This window comes from Ischnura elegans, chromosome 12 (assembly GCF_921293095.1).
Source record: "Ischnura elegans chromosome 12, ioIscEleg1.1, whole genome shotgun sequence".
Classification (NCBI taxonomy): domain Eukaryota; kingdom Metazoa; phylum Arthropoda; class Insecta; order Odonata; family Coenagrionidae; genus Ischnura; species Ischnura elegans.
In genome coordinates this window covers 10,949,634-10,969,221 of record NC_060257.1, presented here as the reverse complement: position 1 = coordinate 10,969,221, position 19,588 = coordinate 10,949,634, and the positions used below count along the sequence as shown (strand labels likewise).

The following is a 19,588-nucleotide window of genomic DNA, read 5'->3' as shown; positions in this document are numbered from 1 at the left end:
AAGAATAATAATAATAATAATAATAACAACTAGGAGCACAAAATCATTGTTCATGATAATCATGAACATAATCATCGATTACTTAAACGTCGATCACAGATTCCAATCGTCGGAAATCGTCATGATACCGGTCAACCATGAAGTCAACCATCGGTAATTTATTAATAACTTAAACGGAACATATTTCTTTTTTCTAAAAGTTTCAAAACGATTTCGATGCTCAATATTGTTCATTGAACAAATTTTCCCGCAGTTGCAGAGGACAGGTTTGCGGAATTTGTACCGCATGTGCCCCAACTATGTGTAATTCATCAAAATGTTTATATATTACATCTCTTTTTATTTAAATAATACCTTCTTTTCTGATTCCTTTTCTTTTCTTTCCATTGGTCATTTCATTGGCATTTTCATTTTCATGTCATAGGCATCAACTCTGAAAAAAAGGACTTTCTTATTCATTCCGATTGATGTTTCGTTAGTCGTAGTATTGTGGGTGAGGTGAGGCAACTTTTAGATGAGATACGTTGGAGAAAGAGGGTATGGAGCGAGTACTGAGTGGGGAGTGGATGTTGAATACGATGTTAGAAGGTTGAATGTTATGTAAACGAGGGAGAGGAAGGAAGAGAATGGGATTTTTAGATAGAAAGACAGGGAGTAGACCTTATTGAAGAAAGAATTCCATGAAGGGAGGTGACACTGACGGAATGCTTCTTAAATTCTGCATGGGAACCTACCTTAATCGAAAACAAATTATGTTTTTAAGAGTAGTTGGCACCCGCTCAATCCGATTGAAATCATCGACGGAACACTTTCTGGTTAGATGGATGGAACAAACGAGTGATAGTTAGTCAATTTCAATAAAAACTAACAAATGTAGTTCATCTTCACTTCAATTCCAGCTCTAGCCTTACCATTTTGTGTTTTTCTTTTTGTGTTTACAGCTTTCTGCCTACGATATTGGGATAAAATTATGTTAAATCTGTTCTCTCTACTGCCTCTAATTTACTAAATGCGCACGAGATATTCTGCGACATTCTACTGCCAGCACGAAAAATTATATTTCAATTTCCATTAGTATAATAATTTTTGTTAAATAAAAGCACCAAAAGTACTATTCGAGGAGTTATTGGGTAAACCTAAACCCGTTACTCGTTAATGAAAGTCTAATATTTTCTCTGCCCCACAACATGGACTCTTAGAAAGTCGGACGAGAGCAGATTGGAGGTGTTCGATATGAGGGTGCGGAGAAGAATGGAGAAGGTGAAGTGAACCTATAGGAGGAGAAACGAAGAAGTGCTGGAAATGGTGGGTGAGAAAAGGCAGGAGATAGGGAGTAGACAGAGGGTATGGATGGAGAGAGTACTTAGCGGGGTTGGGATGTTGAAAACGGTGTTAGAGGGTAGAATGTTTGGTAAACGAGGGAGAGGAAGGAAGAGAATAGGATTTTTAGATAGATTGAAATGGAGTAAGCCTTATTGTGAATTGAAGAGTGCTTGTTGTGAATTGTGCTTAGAGTAAGGGGAGGCTCCCAGAATGCTTCTTGAGTACTCCATGGAAACCTACCTTGATCGGTAAAATACCTTTGAAGATAACAAAATGAAAACTAAGTCAAAAGATATGAAAATAAGACGCAAAGTAAATGTTGAATATCACGGTACTCCATGGGGGGGGGGGGGGGGGAAGGTGGCACGCAGCCAAAGACTGGAATGGAGCGTGAGGATACTGACTTGAGTTCGATCCCAGGTGTGGCTCTTGAAAAAATACTGAAAAAATCCCTCAAATGCGACATGGGGAATGAAATTACAATGTTAGGACACACGAGGAAGAGAAAAGGGTCATTAGATAGAATGATAGGGAGAAGGTTGTATTGTGAATTGAAGAGGGGAGTCCATCAAGGACTGGAAGGAAGGAGGAAAGACTGTCAGAATAGTTCATTCAAACCCACCTTACTCGGGAGAATACTTTAATAAATAAATCTTCATCTCACCGAGAAAGCTAACATAAGGTTTTCCTGCAGTTAATTGACGTTTATAGCGATGATTGAGCCAGGAGATGGGATGTCATAAATACTTCACGCTAACCTACCTTAATCCGTAGAATACTTTATTTAATAAATCCTCACCACAATTTCGCTGCAGCGAATAAGAAATCAGCTCCAGATCGATTTAAAAATGTTAAATATTTGTATAAATTTACTCAATGTTTTAGTATTTTAAATCTTGTTGAAATGCGATAGTCAAAAGTTTCTTTTTTACTCAAACATTACATTACAGTGACAACGATACACGTGCGCTATTTTTATGCAATATGCTTTTGTAAACTGGCTGATTGAAGTGAGTATTGGACTCACTGGTACAGCTTCTGCAACGCAAATTCGGCGCGGTCATACTCGTAAGAAACACCACGAAAGACTACGGTAGGATAGTTAGCTCAAGTTTGCAGAGATGGCTGAGATCGGGGAGTAGAATGTGAGGTGGAGGAAGATGAAGAAAGGAGGAGATGAAGAAAGGAAGTTGGGGAGGAGGTTAGCAAGGAAAGCGAGGCGTTGGGCCTAGCCGGCGCCAGCGTGGACGCCAAGAGGCGAGGCCAGCAAGGAGCGCGGAGAGGGGGAAGTTCCTTCCTTTGACTTCCTTTTCACCGTTTCCCATCAACCTGCACAAGAGCTACTCCTCACACCACCAAACTGAGGCCCTAGTTCCAATTCTCGGGTGCCTCTTCCGGTGCGCTCATACCTGGGCGTTGCATCGATACATCGTCAAATACTGCGAAATTTTGAAGTATCGATAAGCCCTGCATAGGCAGATTTTCGGGGGGCGGGGGCCACGTAACCTCCTCAGACTCTTAAGGCCGTTATACACGGGGGACGGAATTGCGCAGGTTAGAGCTGCATTAATTTCTAAAATGGCGTGGAATGGCGCGAATGCATGAACGAAATTAGAACAGGGGCTATTTTGCCGTCTCGCATCCACGCATTCTCGAATGTGCTCTAGCAATTCACCGCTTTACACGACGTAATTTTGATTGCGCCCTCGCACGTACGTCAGATTGCGCAATTGCGTGTGCGGTGTAAAACGGCCTTTAAAGAGTAGAAAGTTTTTATGCGGTCATCATTAAGCTCGTTTTGTTTTGTGCATTACGGAGTCTCATTTTATTTCATTTAATAACTTCCATATTAAAATAAAAGAATATTTAGTACAGCAATTATTGTATGTTGCTTTTAATCTCAAGTATGAGAAGATCGTTTCCCTGTCAGACCCTCAAGGCCGTTTTACACCGACCACGCAATTGCGCAATCTGACGTACGTGCGAAGGCGCAATCAAAATTGCATCGTGTAAAGCGGTGAATTGCTAAAACACATGCGAGAATGCGTGGATGCGAGACGGCAAAATAGTCCCTGTTCTAATTTCGGTCATGCATTCGCGCAATTCCGCGCCATTTTAGAAATTAATGCAGCTCTAACCTGCGCAATTCCGTGCCCCGTGTAAAACGACCTTTACGCCCCACCCCCCCAGAAAAAATCCTGGATCCGCCCCTGAAGGCCTGTGATAAGGTCGTTACATGGGCCAGCATCTCTCATCCATCCATTCTCGCATCGTTCTTGCAATGTACCGCTTCATGTGACGTTATTTGAACCGCGCCTTCGTGCATATCAGATTGCGCAATGACGCGCCCCGCGTAAAACGGCCTTTACGCGAGGAACGAAATAACTCATCATCAAGTTTGATGCTTGTACTTTGAACGACCGGCATCAATTTTATTATTATTATTACAGTATTCTACAGATTAAGGTAGGTTTCCATGGAGTACTAAAGAAGTGATCTGGGAGCCTCCCTTTCCTTCCAGCGCTGCCTTCTTCAATACACTGTAAGGCCTACTCTCTTTCAATCTATCTAAAAATCCTATTCTTTTCCTTCCCCTCCCTCGTTTCCCTAACATTCTACCCTCTAACACCATTTTCAACATCCCCTCCCCGCTAAGCACTAACTCCATCCATACCTTCTGTCTCCTCCGTATCTCATCTAAAAGCTGTCTCTCCTCGCCAACCATATCCAGCACTTCGTCATTCCTTTTCCTCTCCGTCCATTTCACCCTCTCCATTCTTCTCCATACCCACATCTCGAATGCCTCCAATCTTCTCTCGTCTTCTTTCCTCAGTGTCCACGTTTCCTCACCGTAGAGCGCTACACTCCAGATCAAACTCTTCACTAACCTTTTCTTTAAACTCTTACATAACGATCCTCTCAGAAGCTCCTTCCTGTTCATGAACGCCTCCTTTGCTAATGCAATTCTCTTTCTAATGTCCTTACTACTGTATCCGTTTTCCTCTAGCGTACTGCCTAAATAGTTGAACTGCTCAACCTGCTCAAGTTTTTCACCACCCACTTTTATCTTGCATCAATTTTATATATTAAAAAAAATACGTTTCCATTATTTCTAAATTTAGCCACTAAATTAACCTGGAGTAGAGTCCGAAAAGAATTCCTGGATTAATATATTTCAGCCACGTTGGTAGGTTTTGGACTGACGTAGGTTTTTGGCAACCATTTCCTACCCGCAAACTACTGTCTATAAAAAAAAACCAAGGCACCCGAGTTTGTGGAGTTCTATCATCTAAACAAAGCCATCAATCCCAATGCGACAAAAAATATACGAAAGAAAATTTATATCTACGATGGATCATTTGCTTTGAAAAATATTCAGCTTTATAGTATTTCCTGTACTTTATTTTTCCTCAAATAAGTACCCCTTTTTCTACGGGTAAAATCAAGTTTTCCAACTTTGAGCGCTTGTTATTACCGTAGTTTTCGTTCCCTGAACTTGCAATTTTGATGCATCAAAGCCAAATCTATCGCTAACTGTTTGTTGAAAACAAATTGATTATACCACTAAAATTGATGTACAGTACCAAAGTTGAGCAACTTGTTTTTACGCTCAAAAACTGGTACTTTTTGTGAAAAAATTAAGTGCAGGAAATACTATGAAGCCGAAGATTTTTAAAAGTAAATGATCCAACGAATAAAGAAATTCTCTTTCGCATGCTTTTTATTTCATTGGAATAGATTCCTCCGTTTAGCACTAGAACTACCGATGGAGTCATTTTGACTCCGCGATTTTTATTTCTCCGCACTGACTAAATTTTCCGAATTAAGACCTGAAATTCCATGACTTTATTCATTTTTGACACAAAATAAGGCTTAACGAGTAAAATAGTTCTAGAAAATAAAATAGCACGCGCTTTCCAAAAAATTCTGAGGAGTCAAAATGACTCCAATGGTAGTTCTAGTGTTAGACGTTAGGGCTCCTCAAAATCGGGTGACTTGCTTTTTTTTTACAGACAGTAGTGGCGTAGTTTATACTCAACCCAATTACGGTCCTCGGATATGTGTGTGTGTGAGTTCCTTCTCTCTCACGAAAGACAGCACAAATGTATACAGAAGCATTCCCTGACAAAAGACCCCTCCGCCTGCGTCGGTATCCTCTTCCCTCTAATTGCTATGGTAATATTTTTTTCATCGCCCGAGAGATCTGACCCGTCTCGCTGACGTGAGAAGGAAAGTCTTGGTAAAGGGTGAGGGGATGAACTTGAAGGCACAGGATTTCTGCATCGTGGGAGACATGAGGATCGGGTTGAAGTCCCTTCCCCACCCCTCCTGTTTCCATGGTTACCTCAGTCGTCTCCTCCCTATTGTTGAAAGAGTAAAGATGGGGTATCATGATACCTACCGTGTACACTGAGGGTGGAGAAGAGGTTGAAGGCAGGGGTTGTATGAAGACTGCCTGACCTAACAGAAGTATGTGTCGTCAACACGCAAGAAAATATGACAAACAAACGAGACCCGAAAGTTAGCAACTAATAGGTTTTAATGAAATATGTTATGCACACAATACAGTAAATTAATGAATGATCGGAGTTAAAGTATGGATGCACCAAAGGGAGAATAAGAGAGCATTGTAACCGTAGAAATTTCAATTTACGTGAACGAAAATAGGTGCTCTTTAATGTTATCATTTAGTCTGTTAATATTATCATTTAGATTTTTCGACGAATCGAAAACATTGTCAAATTCGGTGCTTATAAAAAGTTATCGTTAGCAGGCATCAAAAAGGAAGATTTATAAATTCTAATGGCCTGTTTACTTGATACATTAACACGTACGAGCTAATGTACGTTGGCGTGAATTATTTTTGTGGACCGGAACGGAACATGTACGAATGCATGAACCAAATTAGAACAGGTTCTATTTTCTGTGCATGCATTCGCACAAGTTGTGTGGTTTCACGGTGCATTTTGGCGTTCATACATTTAGACATTAACCCGTACGTGTTAATGTACCGTGTAAACAGGCCTTAAGAGCTGGTATGTATTCTAAACGCTGGTATTAAAGAATTGGTTTTATTATCTTCTTCTTATTCTTCTTACTCGTTCGTCGGAACTAATTCTATCTAGCGTTGATAGACTCACACTTGCTTACTTAAAGAAAATGTACTACTATTATACTTACTTTCCAAGATGGTATCTTTTGGTTAAGAAAAAAGTACACTTTCTCTCCATTCCGATCCCTGTTTGCCTTAAACAGCTCCTTGCAATTGTAAACGGAGCAGAGAGACCAGTGCAATTATTTAGTTGAGTTAGCTAAAGACAGTTGTTGGATAAGTATCGGCTGTATCATTTATCAATTAATAAATATCTCGTCAATACGTTTGTATTAATAAAAAAGTTCTATTCTCGAAAACAATTCTAGTTTGCGCTTGGTGATGAATCCGCGAGTTGAGAAGAAAAATCTGAAGTTTGCCACCGTATGGTGTTGATAAATTCCTGTCGGGTCAGGATATCTATTATTGCAGACGTTTGAATGGACGACTTAACCTTGGAAACGTCGGCAACAAAGAGATTCTTGATCGGCTGCAAACCCTACAGCAGTAAGTCAGGAGGATTCTTCCGTAGATTCCTTTGGTAAAAGGTTATGGTTTTTTTAATTTCGAGTTCGTTTATTTTACCTAATCAATACGGGCATTGCAAGCATACTTCTTCGTCCTATATTCGATGATCAGACGTTTTTTGATTCGTAGGGTCCGATTTTCTAATTGATATTGGCAGGCTATCAATTCATTGTTGAATAGAATACCACGCATTCCTTTGGATAGTCAGGCTATTAAGTACTTTGCATACCTAATAATACAGAGTCTACATTAGTCTGTGTAAGCTGATATTAACATTTCAAAATCTCGAATGTGAAAACAGTATTCATTACAAAATATTTGTTGTTAAGAATTGGTTTTGATTGCCTCGGTCATGATGAAACCTTCACAAAGACAACAAATGACACTCTAGAACTCAGCATATTGACCCATAATTGATTAATTAGTCAGAAAAATTTTAAATTTTACTTCTCCATCTTGCACGAAAACTGGCTGCCCGATATATCTTTGGCAGCAGCCGAATTAAAACTTCAAAATTGCTATCACCTATCACTTAAGGGACCATTAGAATAGATCTTATGGGACGCAAGAGGCCGGGGGCCATCTGTCGGATATCAACGTTTTGGATATTTAACGGCCACAAGATTATACGTGTGTTCATTGGTGTTGACAGCTCATTTGGACAATAGGGTGGTTTCCTATTATTTTTTTATTGCCTAAATCGAATGATCTAGAAGGCTGTAATCGGATGTATTGGAGTAGCTAATCAATTTCTGATATAATAATTCAAAGAGTAAACAGCATCTGTAACGTACACCTAATATAAATATTCATATTGCATGATAGAAATAGGTATGTCTGTTAAATAATGCAAAAAAAAGAAAAACGAAGAAGATCGTATTGCAGATAACATCTCGGAGATTTTCGTGCAATATATGCACTCAGGACTACAGAAAAATAACTAAACTGATGGAGTAAGGGCCGAAACATTCACTCGCAAGTATTAGCCGTGTGAAATAAACGATCTTTCGGTTCGAGAAAAAGGCACAGCAGAATTTGATTGAAAGGCGTAGTATTGGGGTAAGGTGGAGCCATAAAATCGTGATATCAATAGCGTAAGAATGCAGTGTAATATACAGCCCAGATTCCCCAAATAACCCACAATCATGCGTGAGTAAAATTTAGCTAAACAAAATAAAATAAAAAGGAGTTCCATGCAACGTCTTATGTGTATTTTCATTACTTATTTGCACCCATCATAAAGATAACTAAACCCACAGCGTAATTTCCGTAATGTTCACTCGTTTCCCATGGAGAAAGATATTCGCATTATGTTCAGGAACTTAGCACAGCCGAGATGGAGAAGAAGGCAAAGTAACCGGGTCACGAAAAGTAAAATGTGGGGTACTTTCTATGAAGGAAGAAGGCTGCACGATTTGAAAAATCACATTATTCAAACGCTATTAATTTTAAAAAATGACTTACAAACAAGTGCATTACTAAAAAACTGACCGGTATGTTTTACTTCGCGGAACTTCACTATCGTGTCGGTGAAAGAAAATCGTAGTAAGTAGTACATTAGAACGATAGCTTAAGCTACAGAGTAAAGTCACAAGTATTTTTCCATAGAGAAAGAAACATGCTATTGGTATAAGACCTATGCGCAGCCGAAGTGGCGTGGAAAACTTAGCAGACTGGTCACCTAGAGTAAAATGTTGGACAATACCTATGAAGTAAGAACACATAATTTTATAATAACTCACATAATTTAAGTCTTAAGTATACTCATAAAATTCCTCCACAAACATGGACCGTGCTAACATCAACATTCTCAGGTTTGCGGAACTTCTCCATTTTGGCGGTAATAGAAAAACACATTAATTAGAACGATGACTAAACGTACGAAGTATAATCACTCGTAATTTTCCATGGGGAAAAAAACGTTTTTGGTTCCACAATGAGGTGCAGCTAGATCGCTCATATTAAATGCTGGGCAATATCCATGAAGTAAGAAAGCACTGTAATACAATAATCAGCCTTATTAGGCGTGTTGCGAGGGTAATTAAAACACCAGTCCTTAAAAAATAAAAATGAATTTCGTAAGGAAGACCACCTAGCATGCATTAAAGTACTTAATTGTTCGAGGGAAAAACAAATTTTTATACCTCTTCGTTCGGCAAAATGTCTCTCTTAGTTTATGATTCCCTTTGGACCTGAAAATATAATGGGGTTCTGATAAGTTCTCTGCGTCGTTCCTAAATCTACATGTACATCTAAATGATACCCTACCTCTAAATGATACCTCAAGGGTGTTTGGCAGGGGTGACCAATCGCCAGCATGCAAGACAATCCTTACATGCACAGCTCATGCTCATAAAAACTCGACGTAACAATACGAATCTTCCAAAAAAAAGTCGTGGAAGCTTTATTTGGAAACAAAGATCCTATAACTTTGGATATCGAAATATGACCTCACGTTCGTTAAATCCCAAAGAAAAAGCGAGGAACTGATTTTTGGGAAAAGTAAAAAAAGATACGAGAATTTACCTCGGCGGTACACGTATTCCATATTCTCTCAGTACACCGCGGTGCTATCACGGATATTCCGTAAAACTTTCTCGAAATTAACGCTGTATTTTCTCATAAAATACTCAAGGAAATCTTGTTTAAAATATAAATTTACGCATAAAATATGCCAGCAATCTGTCTTAACTAACAACAACCACACTGAAAACGACTGACCGAGGTTTTACTTAGCGGAACTTGTCTATCGTGTCGGTAATAGAAAACCACAATAGATAAGAACGATTAGTAAACCTAAGGAATAAAGCCACTAGTATTTTCCAATGGAGATGAGAACTCGCTTTTGTTTTGATAAGAAGGCACAGCCGAAGTGTTGCGGAAGACAAAGTAGCGAATCATGAAGAACAAAAAGTGTGGTTAATATATATGTGGTAAAATGGCAGCATAATACAATAACTCACACAATTCAAGTCATAAATATCCGCGTAAAATATTTTAGCGAAATGACTGACAACCAAGGACATTACTATAAACAACTGACTTAGATTTTGCTTTGCGGAACTTCTCTATCGTGACGGTAAAAGAAAAGCACAATACATAGAAGCATAACTAAACCTACGGAGAAAATTCACTCGTGCTATTCCTGTAAATAAAGAAACACGCATTTGGTTTAAGAACAAATCGTAGTCGAAGTGGTGCGGATGACAAAGGAGACGGGTCACGTAGAGAAAAACATTGGGAAATATCCATGAAGTAGGATGGCAGTGCAATATAATAGCTCACATATTCAAAGTATATCTCACGTGGGATTAGCCACAGTGAAAACTTTAACGGGAGTCACCCGCAATACACAAGTTGGGCGACAAATCCACAGGGAAAAAAAATCATTCGAAAAAAAAATCATCCTGGTCAAGGCGAATTATTATTTTTTTTTAATTTTAAACGCAGACTGAAAATGATTAGCAAAATAAGGACCCTACTATAAACCAACGACTGAGGTTTTACTTTGCAGAACTTCTCTATCGTCACCGTAAAAGAACAACACAATAAATACATTTGAACGATAATAAAATCACGCAGCAAAGTCACTCGTACTTTTTCCCATAGAGAAAGAAACACGCTTTTGGTTTGAGAACAAGGCGCAGCCGAAGTGGTGTGGGAGACGCAAGGCAGTAACCGGGTCTCGTGGAGTCAATAAAAATCCCGAACGGAGAAGAAGTCTGAGCTGGGGCACCGCCTCCACCATCTTCCCACCGACTTTCCTCCACTCTGCATTCACGCCCACAGGACTTCGAGGCGCTGCCTCCATTCCCTTCGGCACGAGGAAAAAAGAGACGTAAAAAAAACATCTCCTATTCCACCTCTCCAGTCTATGGTGGAAGGACTGCACCCTTCAACCTCACCACTGGCGCCGTCCTGGGCGAAGGGGTGGAGGAAACAGACCTCCCCAGGGCGAGAAAGACCCATCGCAATGGCGCCGGGGGTGGGCCAAGCCCCCTCGACCAATCCCTGAACGGTTCTTTGCACCGCGACCAACGCGCGAGCGACACGTCACTAAATGGGCGGGGCCTTACGCGACGACCGCGATAAGCCGCGCCCACTTCAACGCACATCGGATTGTCGAAGCCGCGCCCACTAAAGGGGCGGGGTGTTAAAGAGGTTCTCGGGGAGACCGTGAGGCGCTGCGGTCGCCCCGTGTTGCCGTTTCAAGGAGGAAAAATCTTGGTAGGAGCGGAGGAGTGGGTGTCCCTGTTATATGTGTGGGGGTTGGGGAGAGACGTGGGTAGTGGAAGGGGCGGGGGTGTTGCTTGCATGGACGATTGGAGGGGGGAAGGAGGGGAAGTGGAGGAGGGGAGGGGCGGGAACGGGCGCTGTTCTTTCTTCTCTGGAGTCGAGATCCAGAGAGTGGCGTGATCGGAGTGTTCACGACTGCGTTGCTGGAGTTGAGCGCGGATTTCCTGAAGAACCTGCAGAGTTTCCGCCTAGATTTCCTTCGCACCGGTGCGGAATTGTGTAAAACGGATAATTCCACCTCCGGAGCCGAAAGCAGCAGTGTTGTTCTAGATATCGAGGGCCAAAAGTTGGGTTGTTTACCTGGCGCGCGTTCGTTCTCCAGCTTGAGGAAGTGTTCTCTGAGGATTTCGGAGCCGTCTGTGCAAAGTGTCGACGGAGAAACCTTCGGGGGAACCTGAAAACTGACCGTAATTGCGACAATTACGGTGCTGTGCAAGAAAACAAGTGCGGAACAAACATACACACCACCTCGTGCGGCAAAACCCTGTTCAAAAAAGGGAAGAGACCTCCTTGATTGTTACCCCACCCCTTAAGGGTCGAGCTTATCCAACCCCCTTCCACCAAGACTACAAGCGCCTCCCAGAAGTCAAACTACCCCCACCCACTGGAGACCAAGGAACAGTGCTCATACCCCCACCCCTTCAAGTGTCCCTCAACCAAAGCGACCTACCTTCCCCAATAGCTCTCCACCATATGCCACTCAAGTATCATCATCTGCACTAATCGGCAGACTCAATAACACCACTCTTAGCGGACGATTAGCGCTTTTTTTTATCCGTCTGTACACTCACACAATAATCGTACATTCCAACCCCTTTTGGGATTCCCCCCCACTTCCCAGCATGTGGAAACTGTGACAGTGGTGTGCTCGCGAAATCGTAATTGAAAGAGAAAACGAGGAAATTGCTCTTTTCGTCAACAAGGGATTAATTGCGTACTCTTAGCATTCCTCTCAGTCCGGAAGGAAGTGGCAGTGATTGTTAAGTGATCTTGGAAGACCCTTGCAAGGACGTGTGTTTGCGATCATCCGGGATTGAGAGTTGCGTGAATCGTGAAGAAACTTTTACGCAAATTACGTGGATTTTTACGGAGAACGTGTTGCTTTTACGGGACTTGGAGGATTTGATTTTTGCATGCTCTACGCCTGGACTGTTGTACTCGGAGGAACCTGAGAAAAGTGGACATAGTTTAAAAAGAGACTGTGCAGTGAATAACATCCACGTTTTCCGCTGAGAAGCGGAAAGTTTGTCTTAACAGAAAGTTCAGAAAACGGATATTACATTGTTGCGCGGGACCTTTTACTTTGCGTTTGGCATCGTTTTATCAAGTGATACCAAAAATATCCTTCGCTTTGAGGTAGACCGTAGTGGCCGATCTTACGATCGGCGCTTTACTATTGTAAGTGCTTTCGAATTTTCAACAACTTTGCGCAACTGAATTCTTGTGCGAAGTCTACCAGCAGAAGAATAATAGTGGTATGCAAGGTTCGGCAGTCATAGAAGTCTCCGAGGAGACGTAATATTGAAGAGGTCTAGGATAAGCCGAAGGCCCAGTTGTTCATAGTGGGTTTGTAGCCACTGCGTTGCAGTTGTAAGTCTGCAAGTGCTACAGTACGAAGCTTGTGTTATGCAAGTCTCAGCGTCCGTCGAAGTCTCCGGGGAGACATAAGAGCGGCGAGGGAGGCTAGGAAACCTCGTGGTCCCGGCCGTACGGGAGCCCCAAGCGGCCAAAACCTCCGGCAAGACGGCGTCTCTGTTCGGGTCGGGGGTGGGACCCTGTCTCGCGCCGTCCCCACCGCTCTCGCCGCCAAGGCAGACCTCTCAGGGCGGAGGCGGCGGAGGAGGCTCGCACAACTCCCCCGGGACACCGTCACCGCACCAGCACCCACTGCAACACCCTCTGACGGCGCTGCACCCGTCGCAACACCACCATCCACACACCTGGATACCACCCACGGCCATCACGCTGAATTTCACGGAACTGGGCAGCCCGTACGGGAATGGAGGCGGGGGCCTCAGCGGAAACGGCGGAGGCGGACTCGTGACGATGAGCGACCCTCTGGACCAGCATAACCCCCACCACCAGCACGGTCAGGACCTGGGCAAGTCCGCCTTCATCGACATCCAGCAACAACTGCAGAACCTCACCGGCGGGGGCGGTAGCGGGGGCGGACAGCAGCCCCCGCCGCCGCCGCCGCCCCCGCTGCCCCCGACGCCGACCTCCTCGTCCTCGTCGACGTCCTCGGGGGCGGCGGGGGTGGTGGCCGCGGCCGCCGCCGCCGCATCCACGGCCTCCCCCTGTTCCTCATCATCCTCCTCGTCTTCTTCGTCGTCGACGCCGTCTTCGGCTGCCCCCACGGCCTCCACGCCCTCCGCCCCCACCGCCTCCACCCCAGTGTCGAACTCCGCACCGGACTCTGCCCCGTCCCCGGGAGGCGGCATGGTGTCGGCCGCGGCGGCCCTCTCCGCCGCCTCGTACCCGCTCCGGGCATCGGCCCCGGCCTATCACCACCACCTCCACGGGACCATGCACCACGCCAGTCCGCACCACCACGCCCCGCCGCCGCACCATCCCCACCACGCCTTTAATCACCACCCGCACCATCCGCACCACGCCTTGAACCCGGGGCACCACCACGCCGCGTCCCATCACCACCACGCGTTGCAGCACCACGGTCAGCTGACGCCGAACTCGGGGTTCGCGGCGGTGGCTAGGGCTTCTCAGCAGGGGCAGGCTGGGCAACAGGGGCAGCAGGGACAGCAGCAAGGGCCGCCGCACCACGCGCCGCCCCCGCCGCCCCTTGGTGCTTACGCCTTCCAGGCCATGCACCATCACCACCAGAACGCGTACGCCGGATATCATCACTTGGGATCGTACGCAGCGCAGTGCCCGTCGCCACCGAAAGATGGTAAGTGCTCAACAACAATGGCCCGCAAAAAAATGTGTGTGTACCCTAGAGACGAAAAGTGTTGTTACCCCCCAGTGGATTGTTGCCGTAGGGATGGCATTTTTGCGTCAATGTGTGCTTTAGGGCGGCTGTCGGTATGTTCATTGATGGACTGTGAAGTGACCAAGCAAGAAAGTGCACCTGTGTGTGAGAAGAAGGACGTGTTCACCTACTTGTATCGTAATGTAAATATTAGGAAAAACAACTGGTGCCATTTATTCACAATTGTTGAGTAGGCTATAATAGATACGATTACACTTGAGGAATTGAGGAAGTTTTGCCAAATATCCATGAAAACATGATTCATCTAATTGAAAATCACGTCTATTGATCTAGAATCATTTTCTATGAACTTTAGAGAGGTGTGATTGCATTGTTATTATGATGGTTTAGGGCAAGATAATAACAAATTTAATTATAATTTTCTGCGTAAGGTACAATACGACATATACTTTAGGGATATACGTTAGTTAATGCAGTGCAAAATTAGGTGTTGATAAAAACATTATTTCTCTCAATTGCAAACGATGCGTAGTAATTGTGAATTATGTGAAGTCTATGATAGAGGTTATGAAAACGATGTGGTTTTTATTTAATAGTGATTCATAAAAGCGTTCAAATACAAACGGTTCGGCTAAAGCATGGATGGGATAAGCCATGGTATTCTTTATGCATTTTTCAGGTGAAGTTGCGATTATTGCGCAGGATTTGAAACATAGGATTGCGTGAGAGAAATTGCCTTACACCATACAGTTAATCACCAACTCAGTAATTCGAGAGGTTAAAAGATAGGAGCACGATTAATTTACAAAGGAAAAGGCGCCCAATGGTCTGCATCAGCTTATTATTAGCATCCATGGAGCCACTTAGGAATGGGGCCATGGTTTTGGGGATTTTGTTATTCAATGGCCGTGTGTGGTTGTCACCGAATGCAAACGACTTAGCCCATTCACGCATAGGATGAGAGATCTGACAAGAGAATTGATCCTAGGAAAATATTTTCCTTTTGAAATACTTTTTGACCTCCAGATAACGCCTCCTTGAATAGTCACATCACATACGTGGTAACAGTCTGTGTTTGCGGAGAAATCTTTCTTTCGTGACTAACCGAGGAAGCGGGAACTTCGCAACAATTAGAGGCCTCTTCTGAGCTTATTGCCTGTGATTCTATACATGTAAGGGATATAAAGCAGTCTCGTCAAAGATTACTAGAAAAATAAATTTTAAAAAATAGCGGCCCTAATATATGTAAAAACCGAGCAATAAATATTGGATGCGTGAAAATTTTCTGTAATTAATTGCAATGTGAACTCCTTTACAGAAGTCCTAGCAGTAGCGCACAAGTTGAATTTTAATTAGCACGAAGATATATATTAAAAAACCAATAAAATGGGTGATGGGAGTATACTTGTGGGGAACATCGGCAGCAAGGCATTATAAAAATACTCGGATACATTATAAAAAGCATAGAATGGAATGAATCGGCTGTTTTCATTCATTCCATAATTAATTTTTATTCAACAGAAAAACGCGCATTTGGATTGCATCAAGCAGTTACTGAGTTTTTCTAGATTAATTTACATTTAAATTGTCTGTGAAAGTATTTATCGATCACTAGCAACTTAACGAAAGGATTGAGATTCTTAAGAAGGCAGAAATGGTCGCTTCTTTTTCGTAAAGTTAAATGCTAGTTACCTATTAACTACGTCTTAAAAAAGTGGAAGACGAATTAATTTGCCGAACAGGGATATACAAATCGCGCGTGTTCTCCAGGAGAAAGTTTCATGCATCCCACCACTTTTAACTATGAGAACCGAATTTTACGTGAAAGACAAAAGCAGGTAGCTACAGCATGCTCCAACTAAGAGCATTTTGTTCGGACAAGTTAAAAAAAAAAAAAAATTCGGGATCGTATTTTCGCAAGGTGTTCATTACAAATTGGAGGACGGATGGCATGCAACAAGCGGTCTTTTGCCATTGAAAAAATGGAAAAGACAAAAGACTTAACATGGGAGCTGCGATTGTTGAGAAGCATCCAAAGAATTGGTGCCGAAATCGTTTGCGGCGCGGTTTTGGGGAAAAGTCTTTGAGACAAAGAAGGGAAAGAAAAGAATCTGATCGTGGAAGAGAGAAAAAATGCGAAAAGGGTCCTTTGTGAATTGAACCACTAGAATGCTTTCCGGAGAGACAATGTACATGAGCCCCGCAAGGTCAGGAAATCCGAGGTTCATATTCGTGGGTCGGTCTTGAACGCGTGCGAAGACAATGTGGCTAAGCAGGGGATCGCGGTAGCTCCGAGTCACCGATGCAGTACGGCTTAGATAACTCACATTTTTCGGGGCATCAACCGTCAGTTTTTCGAAATAAAGAACCCGGCAGGAACGAATTTGCTTCGCGAATGCGCAAGATAACAATATTCGATGATAAAACAAATCATTTAGGGCCTGGGAAAAATTCCTCGTCTTGGTTTGCAGATGCATAATTTATTACTTAATAAAAGATAGAAAAATAATCACGTATTCACACCCCGTTTTCACAGATACTCAATTGATTGTATCCTACTTAAGTTATAGCCATTGCACTGCCTGAAGTCGCTTCGTACCAATGCCTAAGATAAGATAGTAACTTTACTCTTAGGCATACTGAGAATTTTCTAAGTTTTTTCTATCAAAATGTTGACGCTGTTTATTTATCAATATAAATATCTCGTTAATATTCAACGCTAAAGAAAAGATGGGAGTGTTATTTTTTGTTATATTTGAACATACTCCGTAAACGGTAGTTGAGTCTATCCGAAATTCTTACTCGTAGTTAATTCTCAGATAACAATGTAGCGAAGCAAGCGAATGCTCCGGATGTAAGCTTTAGCTAATGTCGCGTCTTTTAAACAGCATGGAGGAACAACCATGAAATACCTAGGAAGATGTTGTGTGAATGCTTCCTAAAACTGATTCTTCTTAGGGAATAAATAAGATAATCAAGTGCGTTGATTCATTAAGGCTATGGCAGCAGCATGTTTAGATGTAGCATGTACAGAAAACAAATTATTCCAGTTTGTTTTCTTACGAGCATTCAATTATTACACTTATTAAACTACAAGTAGTCATCTTAAAAAAATTAAAATAATTTAATGATACGAATTAGCCACGACTGTATTTTGCAATAATCATAAATTGTGAAGGGCAATAAATACATTGACATCGGGCATTTAATATGCGAGCTGGTCTTTCACAGAATGAATCGCACGTAGGTTAATATGTACCCCAATGCAAGAAACAGTATTTTATCTCCGCGCACGTTATATTTTATTCAGTTTCTTAATGAAGAACGCATTGTTAACTTACAAAACTGACCTGCTACCACTCCTTTGCGTCATAAACCCTTTTACAATTCATTGCTTTGTAAACTTTTCATTTACAAAATAAAAATATCCAATGAATACTAATTTCAAGCTAAATTTTTCGACGTTAGGATAATTTATTCCTCTTTTTCGCTTATCAAGTTTGAAGAATTTATAAATGCTAGAGTGGACCTAAATGTGAGTGACAAGTTTATGAATAAATACTAAGGGTACGGAATACCAACGTAAGTCGTTCTTATTTCTTAGTCTTCTAATTTTTCGCGGTAAGGAGGTGCGTTTACACTAACACGTTTTACATGCAACATTTTTTACGAAAAAGTTACAAATTTCTGTCTTACAACAAGTTTTTGTTTTATAACATAATGCTGCATGTAATAATATACACGGATTTCTAACTTTTTCGTAAAACATGCCTAATGTAACTTGTTTTATATAACATGTTACACAGTGTAAAACACACCTTAAGTCTGGTTTTAGAACTATTTACCTGAAAAAATAATTTGCCCCTTTATTAACCAATATACTGATGAGCCGAATTATTCCCTCAAAATAAATCGAGCACAATAATGAATATACCAATGAAAACTAACCGGACGAATACCTAAACAAGCAACTTTACGCGTGCTTCAGTGAATACTGAGAGTAGATACCTACGTGAATTGAATTCACGGGCGAGTTCTCGATTGATCCCGCAATAGTTTCCGTAAGCCTAAACATTACATTCATTGGGGTATTTTCGCATTCTATGGAGTGCCCTAGTATTCATCAGGATATCCTCGCTTTCATTCGATTTCTCTAAAAAAAAGTGCATACATATTTTATTTGGCACAACCGAAACTGGAACTCTGAATTGGTGCGTTGAGTTTTAGTCTTGCCGGAACTTCGTAAATGTAAAGAAAGACGACTTCGCTATTCGAGTAATTGCTGATTGATTTTCACTACTTAATAAAAAGGGGAACTTCAAGTTATGCGGCTACATAGAAAGACATCTTCGCTATTACGAGTACTCACCGATTGATTTTAAATGCTTATTAAAAAGGAGCGCCACCATTTCAGGTAAATAATGACTTTTTTTTACGTAAGCATGGGTAACAATGTGTTCACGCCAAGACTGAGCGACACTTGCTATGCGCCGTAGATTCCCCAGTTTTTCGAAAAATAGAATTTCCTATTGCGGAAGATTTACTGAGTTGACTTCTAGTTCCGGCTGTTTTGCGAGATTTTAAACACGAATTTTTAGAAAAATATTTTTTCCCAACTTACTAAGACACTCGTCAATCGCCTCCTCACTCACTCTGCAGTTCAACTCGAAGGTTAGTTGGTGTAAGTGATGGTGGAGCTCACTTAGAACGAAGTCAGAGAAGTAAGGATTACGAATATTTATGTTAGGGATCCAATTCCTCTCCGGGTGCCACCTAGAACTGTCAGAATTTATTTTGGAGGATTAGCGGGATTTTGTATTAAACGCTTCGTCATAGCATTTTTCCGCGAGTTGTTACCTTTTTTCTTACATTTTTACGGCCTGTCGGTCCAGTGTGGGAACAAAATACGCCTAAACTAGGTAATTAACTGCAGAAAATAGGAAAATGAGGAGAATTAGGCACTCTTTCTCTCTACTCGTCGCGTCGCAGGTACTTACAGAAGATGCCCCGGTAAACTATGTTCACCCCAACCAGGCAGTTGACAATTCAATATTTTTTTATGCGCATTTGTCCGCGATATGTGAGTAGTGTGTTGTTTTAGCTAGTGAAAACTTAGAAATTAAAAATTGAGATCGTAAATGCGACCATTTTTTTACGATTACATTCATAATGTTATTTGCAAGGTAAATAAATTTTAAAGAATATCTATTGTATTACCTTTTTTATCGTTCCATCCTCTTATTTTTTCTTTTTTGTTGCAAGTAGCTAGTTTCTTTATTTTTTATCAATATTTGATAGCGTCACGTTTTAACTTCCAATGCTATAAACATATTCAAAATTTGACATTATTAAAACTGGAAGTGATGTAAATCCATAGGAAAGACTCATGGAAGAGAAAC

At 41.9% G+C, this 19,588-nt stretch overlaps 1 protein-coding gene across 1 annotated transcript in view; it reads left to right on the top strand.

Moving 5' to 3' along the window:
* The first annotated feature begins 11,350 nt into the window (after positions 1–11,350).
* LOC124169109 (homeobox protein DLX-2-like) overlaps positions 11,351–19,588 on the top strand; it is a 208,618-nt gene continuing 200,380 nt past the window's right edge. The window contains exon 1 of the mRNA XM_046547601.1: positions 11,351–14,147. Within this exon, the coding sequence (XP_046403557.1) occupies positions 13,286–14,147 (862 nt within the window). The 5' untranslated portion in view covers positions 11,351–13,285. The remainder of the gene's footprint in view (positions 14,148–19,588) is intronic.